Source organism: Grampus griseus (assembly GCF_964374135.1).
Source record: "Grampus griseus genome assembly, chromosome: 11".
Lineage (NCBI taxonomy): Eukaryota > Metazoa > Chordata > Mammalia > Artiodactyla > Delphinidae > Grampus > Grampus griseus.
In genome coordinates, this window is record NC_139005.1 from 18,880,406 (window position 1) to 18,903,233 (window position 22,828).

The 22,828-nt window shown below is 34.8% G+C and overlaps 1 protein-coding gene across 1 annotated transcript in view; it reads right to left on the minus strand.

Annotated features, from left to right (window-relative positions):
- SOX5 (SRY-box transcription factor 5) overlaps positions 1 to 16,804 on the minus strand; it is a 395,723-nt gene extending 378,919 nt beyond the window's left edge. The window contains exons 1-2 of the mRNA XM_082665854.1: positions 16,705 to 16,804; positions 15,389 to 15,486 (exon numbers count right to left, since the gene is read on the minus strand). Of these exons, the coding sequence (XP_082521980.1) occupies positions 15,389 to 15,486; positions 16,705 to 16,716 (110 nt within the window). The 5' untranslated portion in view covers positions 16,717 to 16,804. The remainder of the gene's footprint in view (positions 1 to 15,388; positions 15,487 to 16,704) is intronic.
- Between the last annotated feature and the right edge of the window lie 6,024 nt (positions 16,805 to 22,828).

Below are 22,828 nucleotides of genomic sequence, written 5' to 3' on the forward strand. Positions count from 1 at the left end.
TTCTCTTCCCTTATTTTATCTGTCTATACATCTATACACACACTTCCATAACCATATATATGGTGTGTATAGTATATGCATAATATATAACTGCATAACATATGTATATATTATAATACATTCTATATAAAATATATTTAATATATTTGTATAATATGTAAAATACAAGTGATTCTGTGACATGAATATTTTATGTTTTATATTTTAATCCTTTTAGGATGTACTTGAAGTTCTAATAAATCGTGTACAAACCACTGGCTTCAACATTATTTACTAAGTACTTAATATTTATGTATTAGTCTGCAGTCCAATGTCATTTGCCATATTATGTGAAGTATTTTTGGAATTCCTTCTACATGATTCAAATTTGTTTGAAGAAATAATGTCCACTTCTTGAGCATACTAAATGACACATGTTTTCTTATTTAAGCAGCTAAATGACCTAAATTGAGGGAATTATTATAATCCCCATTTCACAGATACAGAAATTAAGGCATGGGGAGTTTATGTAATTTGCAAAACTCACATAGCTAATAAGTGGTGAAGTTGTAGAATAAATTTTAGCAGTCTAGTTCCAAGACCCACCAGTAACTACAGCTAGTAAGGAACAAGAAATCAAAGAAAGAACCAGAAACCACAGCCATATCTACATCTGGAAAAAACACTTAAAAGATCCAAGACTTAAAACAGAGATCCATGGAACTCAAATCTATATTAACATATACAAGTTTAACAGTAAAACTGAAAAACCTCTGTAGTGAAACCACAAGGTTCAGCTCTGTTCCCAAATGCCTTGTTGTTTCCAGGGATCTGCAGGGTTTTTACCTGTCACATACCTGATTGAGTTTTCTACTCAAAATCACCAACACTCCTGCCTGCTACCCAACAAAATCAGTATGTCATGGCTATAAGTTAGATCAAAGGATTAATATCATATTAATTATATCATTATTTCCCAATTCATTACAAACTTTTCCATATAAAATCACCATATAAAATGTGAACACTGACATACTCAAAAATTACGGTCAAGAAGCTTCCTGTCCAATTAAGACAGCAAAACTAATCAGATAAACTTTCTGAGTGAAGGCACTGACTGTCCATAGAGAAATTATTTCAATATATAACGTGCTGTAAAGGACTTGGGAAAGAGATATTTGAGAAATTTTATATAGTTACACTTCTCACAGTAAGGAATTCCATCTATAATGTGCACTGAAAATTAGTATCTATCAAAAACAGTTCCAGGTTGCCTTTACCAAGAAACCCTTTATTTAATTGCCCAGATGTCTGGATATCCACCACCTAGCATATCACTTTGTGCCATGAATGAATGAATTCATTCAGAGAGGAGAAATTAGGAGTTTATATCACAATTATTGTATGTTATTTATTTATAGTGTCTATAATTCTATAAGAGTTATTCAGCAACTAAAATGATTCCTGGCATAGTAGGTATATGAAATACATTTGTTGAATGAATGAAGACATTTCTGACACTAAAATAAATAATAATTATAAAGTTATGAAAGCACTTTATTATCGAGATCACTAGTACAATTTGATGGTTAAGAGTGAGGTCTTTGGAGCTGGACTGTATGGGTTGGTACCCCAGTTCTGCCACTTATTATCTGTGAGAAATTAGGCAACTCTTTTTGTTTCATCTTCTTCATTCATAAAATGGAGATAAGATTTCTGTGAGGCTAAGATTTCTGTGAGGCTGTCTGGCACATAATAGATACACACTGAATGTAACTGCTATCTTTATACCTATAGAGAAAGAGCTTGGATCACATGTTGTGGGTCAGGTTTAGAAACTGGGAGTAGTATCAGCTGGGATGCAAAAGGAGGTTTTCCTACTCAACCACAAACTTCTTTAAACCCAGTGAAGAAACTACAGATACACTGCACTTCATAAAAGTAACTACAATTGTACCTTTCAAACATATAATCTCTAAAATAACCTAAACGATCCCTAAGCAAACATCTTCTTTCCCACTGTAACGCCACAGAAGTTGGGAGAAACTGACAATATTCATTGGGTAAATGATACAAGCATCTGTGCAAGTCAGTGTCACTATGAGGGCTTTTCTAAAAGTGATAAAATTTCACCTTCTTGTAGAGGAAAGCTAAGAAGGAAGACAGTTAATAAAAACTTAAGTCTTTGTGACACATTGCCACCCTGCTGAGCTGTGAACTACTCGAATCTAGACACAGATAGAAGTTTTAATTTCCCTCCCTTCACATTAAAGGATAAAAGAGCGCCATCCAATAGAAATATAATGTGAGCCACAAATATGAGCCACATACGTAATTTGAAGTTTTCAAGTTGCCTCACTAAAAAAGTAAAAAGAAACAGGTGAAAATAACTTTAATCACATTTCATTGAAGCCAATATATCCAAATATTATCATTTCAACACATAACCGGTATTTAAGAAATCTCAGTAAGGTATTTTACATTCTTCCTTTCAAACTAAGTCTTCAAAAATCCAGTGTGTATCTTGTACTTAGAGCAGATCTCAATTCAGATCAGCCTCCTGTCAAGTGCTCAATAGTGGCATGTGGCTAGTGGCTACCATATGGGAAAGCACAGGTATATGGGGATTCTGAGAACATTTCTTTCTACTTTTCACTAAATCATGTACTTCTTCCTCAAAAGCTAAAAAGGTCTCAATATATCTACGGTAATTCATACGGTGTGGACAAATCAATAAGCTAACACGTTCTAATAGCTCAATTTTCCTAATATTTAAAATACAAAATATACTTCAGATAAGGAAAATACGTCAAATTACTTAGCCCAAAAGTCAATTTTTTGCTTACAGTGTCCTAAGTACCAGACTATAATAGCTCTTGCCACCTACTCTATAAATTTACAAACTTCTAGTGTATAATATTTGCCAATATTCTTTTATTGAGAATTTCTCCCATAACTTTAAAGTAAATGAAATGGGTCAAATAATCAGATTTTGCTTATAGTTTGCTGTCTATAGCATGATTCTCCCTTACTGAACTAGTGATGAGACAGTACAGGTCTGATTTAATACTATAAATTCAGAACAAATGGAAAAGCATTAAAATCAGAAGTGCTTCTGGACCATTAACTTCCATGCTGATTTGACATGCGCCTCAGTACTCAGGCAACAGACTCAGGAATATAACCTATTCCTAAAGCAAACAGTATTTTATCTCATAACCATCTGGGGCGCTCCTCGGAAGGGCCACTTGCATAGTGCTGTCTGGTATATTTTAATATCCTAAGACCTACTTTAGCGAAACCCATTTTGCTAGGAAAAGACGACGGACATAGAAGAGATTATGGAGAGAACAAAATTTTGGCCGAGGCCCTTGCTTTCATTATTTAGCTGAGGAAAATCATTGGTTATATACGCTTTCAAAATCCTATGGTTTTTCTAAGGTACCAATAAAAGTGATACCATTCATAACATGGACAGTGGTCTCTTTCATATATCGCCTATAGTCGCAAACTTAAGTGCCAAGCAGATGGTTGAAATCTGTTTCGTATAAAATGTGCGCTTTTTTCCCCCAACTGTGTTCTTTGTATTCATATTCAGCCTAGGTTTGAGCCATCAAAACACTGGCACTATGTCGATCATTAGCAGCATTTTAGACAACTGGCAAATAAGGTATTCACTGTTCTCCACAAAATGTTCAGCTAATATTTCCCAGATGTATAATTAAGGCAAAAGATCATCTTCTTAAATTGGTATCAGCACTTTGGATGGCTTCTGGCTTCCAAGAGATACTATCAGTGGAAAACAATTTTATATCAAAAATAAGGGTTCTGTTTCTGGGGTGCTTTTGTTTGCTTGTTATACAGCTGCCCATAAAAAGAAATCTATAAATTTCCCCAGGCTTCACCTCCTGTCTAAAGGAATAGGTAGCTAATACAAAATGAGTCATGTTACTTTTACTATGCAAATCTATGATTTGCATAGATAAGTTTCTTCAAGTTATTTAATATTTTCTAATTTTCAAAATATTTGTACAAATATTACTTTAAAAATCAACAGTGTGTGACTTTTTAATAGAAAATCACTTTTTTGTTGCCCAATAATTTGTTCTATACAATGATTCATTTCTATGATTATACACAAATAAATGAATTTTAATTTGCATAGGTTAGAGCATAGGAATATGTTAAAGCAGCAAATTCGTTACTTAAATACTTGATATATGGATTCATGCAAAAACAACTTTTGGTGTATCAGACTTCCTACATATAAAATGGGAAGAGATGTGCTTTTAGGATATTTCGTAATTAGCAGTAAGCAGTCAGAAGAAACTATAGCTATATTGTTGCTATTTAGGTACAAGTTACCTGGGATCAATAATCATAAGTGCATTTAAAACAATTATAGTTGTATTAACTACAAATTTTAAAAAAGTAAGTCAATAAGCTTCTTACGGGTTTTTTTATATGCCAAAATAATTTTCAAATATCAAACAAAAATATATAATTTTCATTGAAGTTCTGACCATTTTATATTTGTCAAGAATTAAACCTAGTTTTCAAAGTTTGAATTCAGTGGCTTGCATTCAGAGATATCCAAATACTTTTATAAATTTTACTAAGTTTAAGATGCCTCATTAGCATCAGAGGATAATTTGATACTCATTTTAAAGCCCATTTTATAGACGCATGACTGAAACCCCCCAAATTTAAATGACTTGTACATCACAAAGTTTTAATTCTTGATTTAGAAACTGTAGGAACATATGCCAACTTTGTATATCACTAAATTCTGGATTATAAAATATATTAGCAGTAAGTTGCCCAACTGGGATGACTTCCAGATTTTCTTTCTTGTTTAACAGTAGGAAATTTGCACATTTTCCTCCCTCTAAATGTAGTTCTGGTTCAATAAAGCTCTCTTGTACTTCTTTCTTTTTTTAAACAATCTTTATACCTGTACCACAAGAATAAGAGAATAACACCCATTCCTTATTCCTAAATTAAAAAGAGGGAGGGAGGTTCAAAAGGGAGGGGGTATACGTATACATAGAGCTAATTCACTTCGTTGTACAGCAGAAAGTAACACAACATCGTAAAGCAATTTTACCCCAATAAAAAAAATTAATAAATAAAAGTTTTTAAATTTAAAAAACAGTATTCTGTGTAGCACAGTTTGATAAATACTTCTCTTTAGCAATGTTTCATATTTATTGTTATAAAATGTAAAACAAGGATTATGCTCAGAAGAGAAGTATATTATCATCTAACTCAATTTGTGTATACTTAGAAAAAAGAAATCTGCAATAAATTTTGAAAAATACTGTAGGAAAAGAATAGAATAAAAAATTCTACATCATAATTATTAAGCAAAGAATTAATTTTAACACACAGTACATTCCTACGCTAACTCAAATATACGAATCTATACTTAAAACTTACAGCTAATGTGTACAGGGACTTACTGATACCACAGTCATATTTTCAAAGTATAGATAATACGGAAGGTCATTGGATATGTAGTCAAAGATTATGTTACTGATGGTATAACTACACTTTTTTTCAAGCACTGGGTTTTAAATAAAGCATGCAATCTGCCAAACGTAAGATATTAGCAGTATGTGAAGCCTGCCCTCTCAGATTATATAGCTTTTTAATGCATCTTTCATTGGTTGTTCCTCTACTTCTTGCTTCATAGGGTTTAACATTTTTCTTGAGATTGCCAACTATTAGTGCATATTAGATCGGCTGGCCTGATGCTAATGCTAATAGTTACCTAATTTATGTTGAGAACCACTTAAAATTTTGCTTTGGACTACCTGTTTGTAATCTTAGTTGATCTTGCCACTTTCCGGGCCAATGTTTTATTTATTCATATAAAGACATACAATGTCCAGAGCCCCCCTGTTGTCCTAATGCTCTACTGTCTAGTCTTTTTTTTTTTTAATTCCATCTTATCTTTATAAATAGACTTTCAGCTCTTTGACCTAAAATGCCACTCTCTTGCTTTTCATATTCCCCCACAGTGCCTTGTTTAGCAATCCATATATAATGTATTTTTCACAATATTTGTAATAGTTGAGGATAGGGATCTGATGCACCTGAGAGTTTCAAACACATAGAATGTGAATCTTATCTTTCGAAACACTTAGATTCAAAATAGTTCATAGCAATTTGAGCACTTAATCCTGAGTAAGAATTATACATAGTACTTAGATTTAAAACTCCTAAAATATACTATGGTTACATGTTCCTGCCCAACACCACTCCACTGAGAGGGAAACTGAGAAGTGATTCCACATGTTAAAGGCTGGTTGTATAATATATTCTGTCTCCAAATAGATGCACAAATGTAAGAATCCTGACCACTAGAGTGAGGAGCTAGGAATCTTTCAAATGTATTTCAAAGTGATGAAATTTTAGACTTGAGAGATTTTAGAGATTATCTAGCCCACCTTCGAATTTTACAGATGCACATGCTAAGACCCCAAATCTCTTCTCAGTATGCAGGGAAGAACTGGATCTTGAGATCCTACACCCAGCTACTAACACTTTCTTATTAGGTTATAATTCCAAAGACAAATCAATGAAGATATTGACAAATGTAAATTTTTACCAAAAAAGAGGAAATTGTTCTATGCTTTAGGAGAAATACTAAAAATCCACCAAAAACCTGCCATTTTATATGTATGCCTTAATATTCTAACACTTAAATTTCTAATCTCAACCCCAAATCTCAAATATCCCCAAATGTAACTCAGGCGTATCTTGATTTAGCCTTCTTGAATGCAAATTTTCCATTAAATATGAACTCCAATACCACCTTCAGATTTTTAAAGCTGAATATTATTATATGTCCCTATAGCTCATGTCATAAGATTCTGTGCTGCAAATGAGAAAGTGGGAATGAACTTTGTTTCTATTTCTATGAAATATTTCTTCCTTTCAAGATTTTCTCCCAAAACTGCAGCTTCATCAGGATTTGGTATGATTTATTCAAAATCAACTTATTCAAAATTTCATTACCCTCTAAGCGAAAAAGTTTCTCCTAAATTCCAAACTTTTGTATGTGTGTATGTGTATAACTATTTCATTCCCCAAAATAAATTCTTCACATAACTCTTAGCGACACCCAATTATCTTTTAATTTACTTTTGAAAGTCTATATAGTCTGCTCCTTTACTTTGTTCCTTAAATTGATTATCAGGAGCTTCTGGATGCCTTTCTTTCTCTAGAAGAATGCTTTTAAAGCATTCAATATTCCTAAACTGTTTATAGGTCAAATTAGATCCGTTTTATTCTTCCAGTAATGCTAAAATTTTTAGAAACGATTACACTACCACATTTACATCCCACAGCCCTTAGGTCTCTCAAAACAATACATTTTCCTGTGTTTCCCAAATGCTAATTATGTTTAGGACTGGAGAGAAACAGAAGTTCTGGTCTCAGAAATAGCATTCATTGTTATCTTTGTTTTTCCATCCCAAGGTGTTCTGTTTGATTAATGGGACTTTGCATACTACATAGAAGTTTTCTTCGCATCCTGATAATACTATGGGGGAGATGACAATCTGAATCTGATATTGTATATTCAGTTAGCACTCATTCAAGGTCAAAGTTAGTGAATTAGTGAATGAATCAGAAATTGAAGTTTGATTACCAGTTCACTCCTTTCACTACACATTATCCTAACAAATCTTCAACATAGATCCCTTGTAGTGCTGATAAAAAAGAAGAAATATTGGCATTAATTTTATGACATCTTCCTGCAAACGCTTCTCAAACATATTACGAAACTCGACAGCAAATTTTTTAAATGGGGGTTGAAACAAAAGGACATCGAGAAACAAGTTTTAAAAAAGTCTTTGGACTTTGTAAATTATTGCCCAACAAACTGGCTCAGGGTAAATAACCCAAAGGAAGAATTGTAAGCAAACAAGTAATACCTTGACTCCAGAATTAGAATAAAAATGTTTTAGATCTTCATCAAGCAACCTATATTAACTGTGAATGAAAAATTAATAGCATAAATAAAACCTCACTTTTTCATTTTGTGTTCTCTTATGTGAAGACATATTTTTCATTTTCACTGTGTTTCTTTTTCATTAGGATGCTCCTTTATTAGATAAAAATTGTTTAAAATGACAAATCAAGAGATCATATTTGCAAGTTTCACAACCAACTCTCAAACAACCTACCCCCTTGGTACCATCATCCTAATTCACATAAAAACAGAAAACAAAACCCAAATCAGTACTAAAGTAAATAATTTACTACATTTAAAATAAATTTTGATTCAAAATATACCAAGAAAGCAAGATTTGGGCCTGTGTCCTATTTTACTACTAGATTAAAAAATATACCAACAAGCAAAGCAGGTTAACTCTTTCCTTTCTTTCTCAGTGATGTTCCTGAAGCCCTAAAAGAGAGGACACATCCTTTATGGAATTGCTGCTCAGCGTCCCAACTGGTCTAACTCTCTTAAAGTGCCAATATAAAAAGCTTATAAGGTTTCAAGGGTGCCTTTTCTTTGGCCCTATACGGCAAATTTCATTTCTTCATATTACATCTACTCTCAATGCATCTGATACTCAGGTTTAAATGTCACAGAAATGACTGGGATGGAGAGGGGAGGCACGTGTGCATAGAACATAATAAAATCCTATGCAGCTCTACAATGAGAAATATTAAAAATGAAGCTACTAATACATTTTTAAGAAACATCCTATCTTCTGTTTTTTTAACATTTTCTCTTCGAAAAAACACATTCTTTCAAAGATGTGAAGAGCAGAAATAGAAACACTGTTACATATGAAAGTTTCAAGGGATTTGCTGCCAGCAGCTTTTCTTTATAGTGTTCCTCTTACCTACAGTATGTGTTGGCACTGGCAGGTAGCCCTAATTCGTTAGTAGCCAAATTATTTTTGTCCCTGAAGTACGAGAAATCTCCATAGCACATGAATGAGACATGGTTTACTAGTTTACACACATCTTTATAACTCCAAGAAACCAAAACTCATTCACAAATGCTTTCATTTCAGCTGAGAGAAGGGCTGCAGAATACTACAGCTACCTACTTTGAATTCCTGGTCCCCATTCTCCACGAGAAGACAAATAGAAAAAAACCTTTTACATTTCCATAAAGAACTTTGGTCCTTAATGCAAGAAAAATAAACAGCTTTCTGCTCACCATACTCCACATTTCATCTAAGCCAAAATAGTTCAGTAGAAGGCATTAAGAAAAAACGTCATTTAGTAATAAACCTAAATGTCTCCAGATAAAAATTCATCACGACAGCATAGTAGGTTTAGATAACGTGGTCCACAACAGTTAGCATCCTCTTACTGCATGATCACCAACTACATTTATATAGTGCTGTACCACCTTCACTAACTCATAGAGAAAAATAGGAAGCAGACATAAGCAACACTCAGAAATAAACATATAACACAAGTGATGATTCAGCTATAGCAAGAAATCTCTGAATTCTGAGGCAAGACGAAAGTAAATGCATTAATACTAAACAGCCAAGTGACTGAAATGTCACTTAGATACAAAGAGAGATTTAAAATACAATGAGCTGAGTTCAGTTTTGAATTGACTTAAGCTTCGATACTGATTTCAAATGTCTATGAACAACCACAAGTTTTTGTTTTTAATTTTCCTTCTGTCATGTTTTATGGGTAAAAAGTCCTTACACTACCTTGTAATAGATTACTTTCAAGCTGGGTGACAAAAGGGCATAATGACCGGAAAATGATACAAAAGAAACAGAAAAAGCATGTTAATAAGTTTATCAACAAACCTGGGTAATTCTCATGAAGTACAGATTAAGGTTCAGTGGTTCCAAACTGGCAGCATTCAAGTTGGGTTCATATTTGGGTTTTTTGTTGTTTGTTTTTTAAAACCACCTGTCCTAAAACGACATTGTTTATGCTAATTATCTTTGTTTATGCCACAATTCTGTTTGTTTACTACATTCTTTTAAAATACCATATCCCTATAAACAGTTCTCACCAGAATTCTTCTAAATCTTGTTTCGGTCTGGTCCTTCTCGGCAGCCCACTGAGCAGAATGCAGCTCTACAATGAAGGCGCAAGAGCTGGGAACAACTTTGAGTCTCTGACTCCTCAGGCTGGCAAAGGCAGGGAGTACTGCTGAGGTTTTACACTCAGGCTCCGAGGGAAAAGGATACTGAATGTGGAGAAATGCAACACCCCCCTATTGGACAAGCAGAACCACACGCCACAGTATCTCCAGAGATGTAGGAACTCTCAACTAGTAAGTGAAGAGAAGAATAGATAATGCTAAAGAGAAGGGAGTGCAGTTTCCAAACTGCAGGAGAAAACACAGAAGTCAGAAAGGATGAAAAGGTCACCTCCTGAACCGTTATTAGTTCCTGATTAAAGTGGAGAAATATGAGGCATTCTCTTAAAGAATGTCCAAATAAGTGCTGTTCGCTGAAGCAAAATAGTATGTCTTTAAATTTTTTCTTCTCCAGCAATATCACTCGATCATGTTCATCCATATAACATTCAAATTTTATATTTAATGTAAATGACAATGCTCTCAATCAGTGAAAAGAAAAAAGGACAGAATGAATGGAGCAAGAAAGAATTTGCTATGTTTCAGTCCATTTCTTGTCCAACAAAATGTTTCCTTTAAAAGGAAGATATTTCATGTTTTGGTTAAATCTTTGCACATATTTCTATCTGAGTGCCATCATCTGAGTCAGAAACCTGACATATTAAACTATATATAAGTTAGAACAAGAGAAACGTCAAGATTATTTTATTTCCCATGCTGTTAAACTCATTGAAATTATAAATGAGTAACAAACTATGGAAGAAAACCAAAATCTATCAGTTATATTTATTTAACTCGTCTATAGAAAGGGAGGTATTCAACATACATAATGCACATCTGCATTATACACATACTCATTAGGTGGCTGGAGAATTGATTGTGGAAAGAACAGACAATAAAAGTCAGACTTTAACCATGAATATAATTTGGCTTTTTAAATGCATTATGAATGTAATACCTTTGAAATAGCTTCCAGCTCTATGGAGGAGTAGTGTGCTCAAGTATTAGAACAGGCCTTATTAGTTGCCTCTCAGGTATGGTGCATATACAGACTTTAGTTAAAAGCTCCCTAAGCACAGATAAATACATTATTGTATGCTGATTATACTTGAGAAACATAAGACCATATCAGCGTGTGAAGTAATCATAACATCCACACATTTCTCTATCTATCAACCTGCTAAACACTGAACTACCTGACATTTAACCCTTAATTGTTCTTGGTAATCAGTCAGATCGCATCGTCTGCTAAGTCTTCAGGACAGTCCTCCAGTTTGAGTGTGACACAAGTATGGTTTGTCCACTGCTTCATGCAAGCTGCCTTCCAAACTAATATCTTAGCTCAGTTAGCTTGCAAATTATTGGGATGGTAATTAAAATCTATAATCAGTTGTAGGCACCTTTTCCTCTACAAGGTAATAGAAAATAAAAAATAAATAAATAAAATGAACAAAGGCAGATATCAGAACATCCTGAAAACATAACATCAAACTTACAGGTTTACAGGTGCCATTAGGTGACAATGTGAGCCGAAAACTTTCCTTTGATTCACACCTAGGGGTTACCTGCTAACTTGAATGTATTTATCACTCATGAGCACAATGGTTTAAAAAAAAGTTTTTAATCAAGCTGAATGAATCTGTCCAGGTGATAAATACATTATTACTATGGACAAACTTTAGGTAATTAAAGTACTGCTAGTGTCAGAAATATTCTTGCAGCCCATTAACAGTGATTTTTCATGGTAATTTTTAAAATTAATTTTTCACAGTACCTGATGTATATGTCTTTCTTCAGGAAAACACTTAAAAGTCTCTTAATGTGAAAAATTATTTCTTTAGTCTATATGGCCATAAATAAATTAGATGGGAATATAAAGTAAATAGTTAAATTTTTGTTGCAGAAGGTTTTACTCTTGTAGTGTTCCCTTCAACATGTAGAAAACTGGCAGTGTGTTTCTGCACCCGTTTTGAGAGAAGCCATCAAATAGGTGCTATTATAAGCTTAATCTGCTTCATCCCACTACCTTAGAGCCCAACTTTTTTTTTTCTTTCTAGACATTAATAGACTGTCTTCTTAAGCAATCATCTTATACTTGCTTTTTAATTAAGTCTCTTAACATAAAACAATTAGAAAGTGTAACAAGTAGCTTGGTCATAAAACAACTACATTACAGTCAAATAGGATAAATATAAACATAAGGAAAAATAGAATACAATATTATTGATAGTAACAAAAAGTGCTTTTTTCATTCATCAGAAACAAACTGATATTGATATTTAAGACAAATATTTTAAATATATTCATTCTAAGAACATGAAAAAATAAATGGTATTCTGAAAGGAAAAACCCTTAGTTACAATTTTTATTATTTATTTTCAGGTAAATATATAAATTCACTGTCTTCATTTAAAATTTTTTCGGAGAGTTCAGGCGTTCGTTCTAGACACTATTACTAACGTTTAGACCATGTTGCCAGTTATGTTTCCTCTAAATAGTATGAATTAAAAGATTTTGCTAACAAATAATTCCTTAGAGCATACTTTGCCTATTCACCTCCCACCTGAGAATTGTTTTTCATTAATCATAATCAATTATGTTAGGGATGCTTGACAGTAAAAATAAAATATTTCAACTATTTTACTTTTTAGAATCATTGTTCAATTTGCTTTACCTCCTGAATATGTTTTAGCAGACAGCGAAATTGTTACTACTTCTGAATTATTTAGCAACTGTTTATTAGTCTGACAGTATTGATCATGTTCATTTCTAGGGCTGATAATACGGACATAACAAATCTATATTCCAATTTTGATCCAGACATTTAAGTTTCGAATATTCCTTAAAGTTTCAAATAGTCTACAGGTTGGAAATGATAATAGAAGATAGACAAGACTACTGATGAAACTAGAAAAAAAATCACATACAACTTCCAAAATACATAAGCCCCAAGCAACTTATTAATGTCCTCCAGAGCAATGTTCTCTATTTCATATAGAAATTTAGAAGTCTTCTTTTCAGATTTCTGACTAAGTTTGAGTGAACAACTCATCTATATCAGGTGAGCAAACAGAATAAAAACTTAACACTCGATAGAAATGACCTACATATCCAATGAAAGTTGCAGATAGTTGAAAAGGCAAAAGAAGCTGACTATGTATGAGAGTGTAATTACAGCATATATACCTCCTTTGGAGAATATAAATATTCAATATTGAGTCTGCATGATATATACTCTATGTGGGTGACTATAGATACACTCAGCCATACAAATTCAGTGTAAACAAATAGTAATGATTTACTGAGATTTTTCTATGTATTACCAATTACAACCACAGGGGAAATTATTAGGAAATTTTATACTGTAGGACATTTTTCAAAATTATTTTAGCTACTGATATTTCCAAAGATGCTGTCTATACTGACAACTCTATTGATTATCACTTGCTTATTTAATTAGGCAGTTAGAAAAGCACGCCTCTGAGTGACAAAAAACTGAAATTCTCACCAGGAGGAAAAAAAAAGTGTTAAGAGATTTGAGCATCGGAATAGGAAAGGGAAAAGTTTAGTTTAAAAAGAGATAATTGAAAAAATACAAATAAAGTTCACAGCAGGAAAGCTTGCCTATATAAAGGAATAGGCTACAGCCTGTTAATATGTAACTACCTTTTTATAAGAACAGTCATTTAACAGGCTTACAAATCAGACTCAGAGTTTTATTTTCGAAAAGTATAGAGTTGAAGAATACTATCATTTAAGTGTCGCTCTGCACATACTAGAAAACTCACTATGGTATTAAGCAGTAGTATGTTCCAGTATAAATAACTTCAATACCTACATATGAAACAGGCTATGTTTACCAAAAAAAAAAAAAAAAAGCTAACTATTTTAAAGAGTTAATATACAGAACTTTGAAAAAAATAATTCAAAACTGTTAAGAAAGCTCAACCGTTCACTGGAATTATGTGGTGAAGATGCACCTTAAGTTTTTTTTAAAAAAAAAAAAGAGGAGGAGGAAATGAAAGAAAGAAGACAGTATTAAAGTATATATGCTGGCTATTTTACTTTCTCTCCTGATCTGATATTGGTTTCTCTAATAGCTGACCACATTCAAGTATTATTTTATTCTCAATACCCCTCTTCTCTTCCATTGCTTCACTTCTAGAATGTTTTAATCTTTGTCCTTTCTTTTTTCGTCTTTTCATATCAAATTCAGTCTTTTGAGCGATGAACAGCTTGACTTAGCATATTTTTAACCAGCTGGTCTAGCACCTAGCTTGCATTGCATAGTCAGATACAACAAATGTTTATACAGAAGGTAGCTTTCATGAAAATGAAAAAAAAAAGCCTGGGTATCATGCATCCTGGCTTTTTTTAGCTTTTTTTTCTAATTCACCATACAGAATACAAAGTTTGAATTCTTTTTAATGGCAAACAAAATTCTATTTATAGTTCCAAAAAATGAACTTATGCTAGGATAAGAACTCAAATTTAAAAACTGCAGTGTGTACTTATAGGAACACGAAGAGGGCTAAAATTCTTTCAGAGCCCTGCTTTACTTGCAAAAACATCCAATGGAAGGATATTACACACATTTCTCTAATAGGAAATACTTGACTACAAATAAACTTATTCCCATCATAGCAAAAGGGAAAACAGAATAAATCAAAATTCAGCTTAAGACAGTGCAAAAAGTGGCCACTAAAAACTTAAAAAGGGATCATCCCCATTTTTTTTGACATTTCAGAGTAATGTACTAATAGATTCCTGTGATGTTAAATTTTCTTTAAAAAAAAAATCTGCTGTCTTATATCAACAAAAGGTCATGTGCTTTACTGAGCAGCTTCCAAAGTTTTACAGAAGAATCAAATAGGAACTTATAGCCTCCGTTTTAACCACCACTAAAACCTTCTGTCACCCCAGATATTACGAGACAGAGATGTTGAAAATGGTAACACTCTGCACACAAAAGCATTTAAAAAGGTGTAGAAGGGGAGAAAAATATCAATGAAGGAAGAAAGTGAGAGAGTGAATGAGAAAGAGAAAAGCAGCGAGTGGGAGAGAGAGAGAGATGCTTAATGTTCATTTAATTTCCTGTTATAGGACGTAACCTAAAAATATTAGCAGAAATCCCGGAGACTTTGCAAATCAGTTCCATTTGGTCTGGGCAATCAACAAAAATCAGCTAACAAGACTGCAGAAGCACTAGCTAAAAGCTTCTCCCTTAAAACACGTTTTAAGGGAGCATCTTCCAATGGATTCAGAGACTACTGTAAAATGGGATAGTTGCACTTCAATATATCAGGGGGGAAAAACTGTACTCACCTTTCAAACTCCTGAGGTAAATCAGGGTCAGTAAGCATGCTGGAAAAGCACAATTTCCCTTTGTCACAGCAGCCACCTATGATCGTCTCCAACTGAACCTGTCAAGTGAGTCCAAACCTTCTAAACCAATTGATTTTCTCCCTCCCTCCCTCTCTCTCTCTCTCTCTCTCTCAATCTCTCTCTCTCTCTCTCTCTCTCTCTCTCTCTCTCTCTCTCGCTCTCTCTCTCTCTCTCTCTCTCTCTCACCCCCCCTCCCTCTCCTAGGACTCCTTGACCAGTCTCTTAAAGGGGTAGCGCACTTCCAGCAGAGGGTCGGGCTGCTCCCCCTTCCTCCAGCCACACGCTCTCGGGCTGCAAGGCACTAGACAACCTCAGGGTGCCTGTCCTTTCCTTTTAATTCTCCCTTCCAGACATTACCGAATGTGAGAAGTCAACTCATTTAACGCGTCTCCCATACTCTCTCCTCTAAATAATAAAAGTCACACACGCACACGCATGCACACACACACACACAATATGATTTTTGAAAATGCATTTGCTACTGATTAAAAGAGAAATCTGTAACCTAACAGAACCCCGATTAAACTGCATTTATTAACTCATTAAGCAAAAAGATTAAATGTTAGTAATAGCATTTTTACACAAAGAATTGTTACGCCTTCTCACCCTTTTCTAGGCTCTCTCCGTGCGCACACGGAAACACACACACACACACACACACACACACACTCTCGCACACAACAATCAGGCATTGTTCTGAGGGAAGAAAAGCAACTTTGACAGATTGAAATATAGCAGAGGCCCCTTCAAGGAAACCTGTAAACAACTTGTCACTCACTCTGTCGGTCTCACTGTTAGCTCGCGCTTTCCACAAAGTGGTGCGAACGTCCTGGCAACCCAACCAAAGTTTCCTCAGCTCCAAACTCCATAAAACACGATGTGCGATGCGGAGGGGAATAGGTATCCACATACCAAAATAACGCACACTCCAGGGAACAAAACCCCAAACCAAACCAACAAATGAAAACAAAAAGATGGTCCTAACAAACTGTCCTGCTCGGGATTGCTGGGGAGGTCAGGGCGGGAAGCGCTCCCCTGGCTGGGGATCTCTTTAATTTCCTCTGCCCAGGCAGCCACAGATAACAAGGTGGACAAACTAGGGCTTTACGGCTCCTAAGCTGGCTGGCAAGGCACAGCCTCCATAGCAGTTCCAATTATCTAGATAAAAATCTGGCAGGCGAGGAAGGTAATCAGGTAATGTACCTTTGACATGAAATGACAGAGGCACATACACAAACACAGAGAGAGACACTTACACAGACACGCATGCAGAGATGGTGGCTGCCCCGTGCACCGCAGCATCTGGTCAGGGAGTAAGCACACACTCACCAACACGAGATAGTGTGCATTCTTCACACACACACACACACACACACACACTCACACTCACACACACACACACTCTCACACTCACACACTCAGTCGCTCACACACGCTCTCCACTCCTACTGGGAGGGTTCATTCTGCACAAAAGGCTACATTACAGAGCCCGCCCCAATAAGGGAAAGAGAGAAAAAAAGCCTTCCATTGTTGAGAGGGCAGGTCAGTTGATTAGATTTTCTGTGGAGAATTCCACGAGGAAATTCCCTTCAAAGCCGAAGTGATTAACTGGGGGCTATTCTGGAAATGGAGCAGACAATGGCTCAATAGTCTGCACAGCCAATGTCTAGGCTGGCACTGAACTCACTTAAAAAAAAAAAAAATAAAAGCCAGACTCCCTGTGCTTTTCCACACGTTCCCCCCCAGCCCCCTCCGCTCCTTCCAACTTCCCCTCCCAATTCCTTTTATTTTGCAGCTGGACAACATTAAGGGCCTTTAAAACCACAAGGGTTGACCCCACAGCAGTTTGATTAGGTCCCACTTTTTTCTCCTGGCGACAGGCAGACAGTAAGTTTACTTTTTTAGACATACACAATGAGACATTACACACAAATTCCAAACAGCAAAATCAATTATTAACCTTATCATATTAATAAATTTATTCTTCATTCAAAGGTTATAACATTTTTGCCAAAGTTGATAATAACTTAATAATGAGATCCATCATTCAAGGGGTATCCTAAAAATACATGTATATACACTACAAAATCAATGTGGAATAAGATTGAAGCATGTCACTATGGAGTTAAGACACTAACAGAACACAGAATTATGACCCGCCCTGAAAAAAGCTGTTAACAAGGGATGTGGCAAAAATGACTTGATGCTGACATGATTTTCATTTTCAGCAGTTGGGGAAGGGGAAAGATATTACTCACTATTCTTTCTTGTCATTAGCCTCAAATTATTTTTTATTATAGCAACAACCCATTCCTACATAGAAAGTGAGAAAATTGTTGCATTATTTTAAATATCTATTATTTCAGCACTTAAGGGGGCTACAGTCTAATACACTCTAATTGATAAAGCATACAAAAATAATTTTTTCCATTGTTAATGGTGGATATGGGATTTAGGGAATGGTAGCTGCCTGGCTACGTACACTTTAAAAAATAGTTTTTAAAGAATTTCCTAATTAGGGAGTCTTGTTTCATCTTGTATCAATAAAGAAAAATGAAGGAGGAGGAAGGGTAAGTTACAAGGGGCAACGAACGGGAGCTGGAGTCAGGAAGAGGAGGGGGCGGCAGTGAGGAGAGGATGCAGGGAGAACACAAGAAGGAGACAGAGTGGCAGCATAAAGATAGAAACAAAGATAATGGCCATAAGGCAGGATGCTGAGATCCGTATGGTCCCAGCTGCTATCTTGCTACAGCTACTACCTCTGGTTGTTTCTCTGAAACTCTAATCCAGAAGGTCACCAGAGCAGGTAAGAAAGAGGGTTTGAGGCCAACTACAGTGTAAAGCAAAGATGCTCATATCACATTCATCCTTGTCTTTGGTTTTGTTTTTATAGACATTTACTATGTGCATGTGTAAGTACACACATGCCAAACAAACACAAAGGACGTATAGGAAAATGTTAAATGGTGTGGAAGTCAGTTTAAGAGCTTAACATATTTCTATAAACATTTCTGCAGCCATTCAAAACAAATTATTTCTTGCAAAATTATCCTTGAAGAAACTGAAATAGACTAGGAACTAGACAGAAAATTTGCCAGATATAATAATGATCATCCTAATAATGATAACTTGAACTAATGGAACTCCAAGCTCATAAAGAATTCTGTTCACATAGATTAGCTCACGGATCATATGCAGCATAGAAAAGTGTGTGGGTATATATAGCCCTAAGTTTCCCAGTGTTTAAACTTTGGCAAAAGGAATTTAAAGTCATACAACTGGTTAGTGGCCCATTTGTTACTTGAAGCCAAATCTTATTTCACTTCTGATACCATAATACAGAATAAAATAACACTCCAGAATTTATACTTCAGTGAAAATCCCAAGATGGTACTCACTTTTTAAGTGATTTAAAAGGCGTTCAAGTAATTGTTAATGAATTTAAATTTGATATAATCTCATTGTCACTAAGTTAGTACTGTATTTGATGGCTGAATGAAATAAATAGTTTTAAATGTACCTTTCTAGGCTGTAAAAGTTTTCTTTCATTTGAATTCTACATTGCAAATTAACATTTTTGCAAGATTTTAGAAGTCAGCAAAAGAGAAGGCAGCTCCAAAATATTCTCTCAAATCCTGTCATTGATAATTTTATTAAATAACTGAATTGATCCAAGCAACCCAATGCTTAATAGTAAATTACCATAATGTCTTCTTTTTATTTTACATTAAATGTTAAAATATTTAAATATTAAGTATGTGCTAATGACTAGCACATAATATGTGTTAAATAAATCTATATTCTTTATCAATTACCTGAAAAGTTCAAGATATTCAATTGGTTATATACCTGGTATTGTCTACATCTGAACTAACATCCCAATGTGATTTTGCTATACTATTATAAGTATAGGTCTCCAGAAAGTTTCATAATATATGTAGACTGAGATACACTTTATCATTCACTGAACATTTATTAAATGCTTAACAACATGTTAAGTACTGTGGCTTTAAAAGTAAAATTCAAGAAAAATTTCCAATAAATCTAATTTTAAAAATATATATGAGCAAAATTCAAATTAATTGTTTTATATGCAAGCTCTCTAAGGTAAATATGGTAAGAAAAGCTAAAACCAAAAGCAAATGCATGAAAAGCAATGACAAGAACTTACTGAACAATAACTAAATTGGTGGGAAATACAAAATGATCTACAAACACAGATGTACAAATATAAATACATCTTCAGAGAGAACCAAAGCACAAACTACAACAGAAACCCCATAAAACATTTAATGAGTCTCTTTGACATTGCCGCAGCAGTATTATGGAAAATGGGATGAACCTGAAAAAGTGTGCTTTTGAGCTCATGTTGTTTCCATTGTAGATATAAAAATGAGACTCACACAAGCTAAGAAAATATAAGATATGCTAGTGAACACTGCTGGAGAATTCTCAAAAAGAATATCAGGAAACAAGTTATTTCCAACTTTAACCTCTTTCAGACACTGTTTCAACAAGTTTTTCTAATATTTCTCTTCTCAATAAAAGGAAGAATGTCCATTCCCCTGTTTTTAAGATAGAATTGTTAAATATCCTCTATTTTAATAACTGAAACTGAAATACGTAGTCACAGGTACAGATAACACTTTAATATTTGATACATGTTCCTATCATCAAGCAATAGTTCATGGAATTTGGAAGGTTATTTTTGAGAAATGAAACCTTTAGTATTATAACCACAATGAATTTAATATCAGTGTCAGACAATACCAATATTGTGTTGCTTTAACCTGACACAAGAGGCATTAAGAAAATATTCACTTATTGGTTTTTTTTCCCCTACAGTTATTTGCTTTATCACAAGATGTTAAAAAAGAACCCTCCCTCTTTCAAAAAAAAAAAGAACTTCCAACCAATGTACGTCTGTGAGCCATTCACCAAATGCCTGGTGAGCTCACCACTGACCTATCAGGTGCAGCTTAAAACTCTGACTTAGAGTAGAATAAGTCATTGGACCTCTTTAGAAACATACCTAAGAAATTCAACAGCCTCTCTTCCTTTTAAAGACCTAAAATTCAATTCCCCATAATACACTTATGCAAGAGAATTGGCATATAATCCCACCCTCATACTCTTCTGTATTGTCAGTTGGTTAGTTAGAATATACAGATGAATTGTCCTCAGATCACATTTTTGACCAACCAGTGTTCTTCAACAACACATTCTTTAAGAATGTGTTCACCTTAAAAACTCGTCTCATACTTGTCTCAAAGAGATGATGCCATTCCCAGTAATAGCTCCCACTGTTTGGTATCTTACTATTTACCTTCTTCAGAAGAATTTGAAGTAATTTAAAAATGATAGCTTTTAGTGTTTGAGAACTTTGTACCAGTCACTGCGATGCACAAAATAATCTCATTTAACATTCAAAACAACTATATGAGATATGTAGCTGTATCATCCCAACTACAAATGAGGGAACCATGGCTTACAAAGAGAACTATTTGTCCGAGGTCCCAAAACCAACAAGTGAAGAAATGGGCAACACCAAAGTTATGACAACTTTCCTCCAAAGTTCTCAAAAGGCACCAAATGTTAATTTATCTCAAATATACCCTAATAGCTATTAAATATCAAGTGTACAGGAAAGTACTTATAGGAATGTTTTAACGCTAAGAGAATATTTAAACGTCAAAGTTAGGTTGAGCGATGATTAACCTATCCTCACAAATAACTTGATATAAAAGATGATTTTTTTTTTTTTTTTTTTTTTTTTGCGGTACGCGGGCCTCTCACTGTTGTGGCCTCTCCCGTTGTGGAGCACAGGCTCCGGACGCGCAGGCTCAGCGGCCATGGCTCACGGGTCCAGCCGCTCCGCGGCATGTGGGATCTTCCCGGACTGGGGCACGAACCCGTGTCCCCTACATCGGCAGGCAGACTCTCAACCACTGCGCCACCAGGGAAGCCCAAAAGATGATTCTTTATACAACAATTAAAAACAGTTAAGAATAGCACCCTCGTGCTATTTATGGTGATAATAAACATCAGAATTAGTACACTCATCATAAAGTCTGGCTCTCTTTTTAAAAATAATTTCTAAACATTCTCTAACATGATTACAATTTTGGGTATCCAAGGGAAAATATAGTAGTCCTCACTTTTCTTATTATACTGTACTTACCTTTCTTCTTGTGATAATGTGGGATGAAAAAATGCCTCTGTGATGAGATGATGTGAGGTGAATGAGGCAGGCACTGTGACATAGCATTAAGCTACTATTGACCTTCTGATGATATGTCAAGAGGAGGATCAATGTGCTCTGGTGATCCTGGGTCATACAGTCATGACGATGTCAATAGATGGGGATCACAGGCAGAGCCAAGCCGAGTGGTGTGAGATTTCATCACGCTACTCAGAGTAGTCGCACAATTTAAAACTTACAAATTGTTTACTTCTGGAATTTTCTATCTAATATTTTCAGACCATGGTTGACCACCACGGGTAACTGAAACCACAGAAAGTGAAACTGCATATAAAGGAGGCCTATCTTTTGGTCGCCATGTAACTACTTTGCAGTAGTGAAATTTCTGTCTTACAGAAAGGATCATTTCAGGAAAAGATATCTATTAGGAAGATCAACCTAACTTACACTTTAATTTTTTTACTCGTTACACAATCAACTCTCCTTGTGATAAGTGGTGTTGCCTAACTGTCGCCAGTTCATGAGGTTGAAAAAGACATGAACCAATCACTCTGGTGGTAATAGTCAAGACCCCTACTGAGTAAAAAAAATCCATATAACCCACGAGAAGAGAAGCCATTCGAATGGGACCATACCTTAAAAAAGTGTTCTTGACCACCAAACTTTCTGTTATGTATTTCTCAACCTGGAAAGAAATTCAGGGAACACACTACATTGAGGCAGCAGCAAAGTGAAAAGGAGCACCATGATATTGCTACAATGTGGCTACTTATTAATTTCTATAAAATATTTTAGTGTACATCTTTCAGGGAAGTTTTTCCACTGTAGTTGTGCTATGTATTTCTTGATGTTAACTAACCAGAGCAGAAATAAGAGCGAAAACTGAGCAAAATATGAAGACATTTGAACACTTAGCTTCATTTTTAAGTTGATTTCACTTGTCTATTCTCTATATTCTTCTTTGATTGCATACTAAGTAAATGACAAATCTTCTTCATGGTAAATTAAAATATTATCTATTAACAATGTCCAGTCTGTTTATGTCTAGAACACCACAGAGGAAAGAATCGTAGCTAAGCTGAAAGGAGGCCTGAGCTCTAGGCCTCTATTCCTTCCTTACTAGTGGTGTGGTCTTGTCTACAACTTTAACATCTCAGGGAAGATGATTTTTAAGGTCC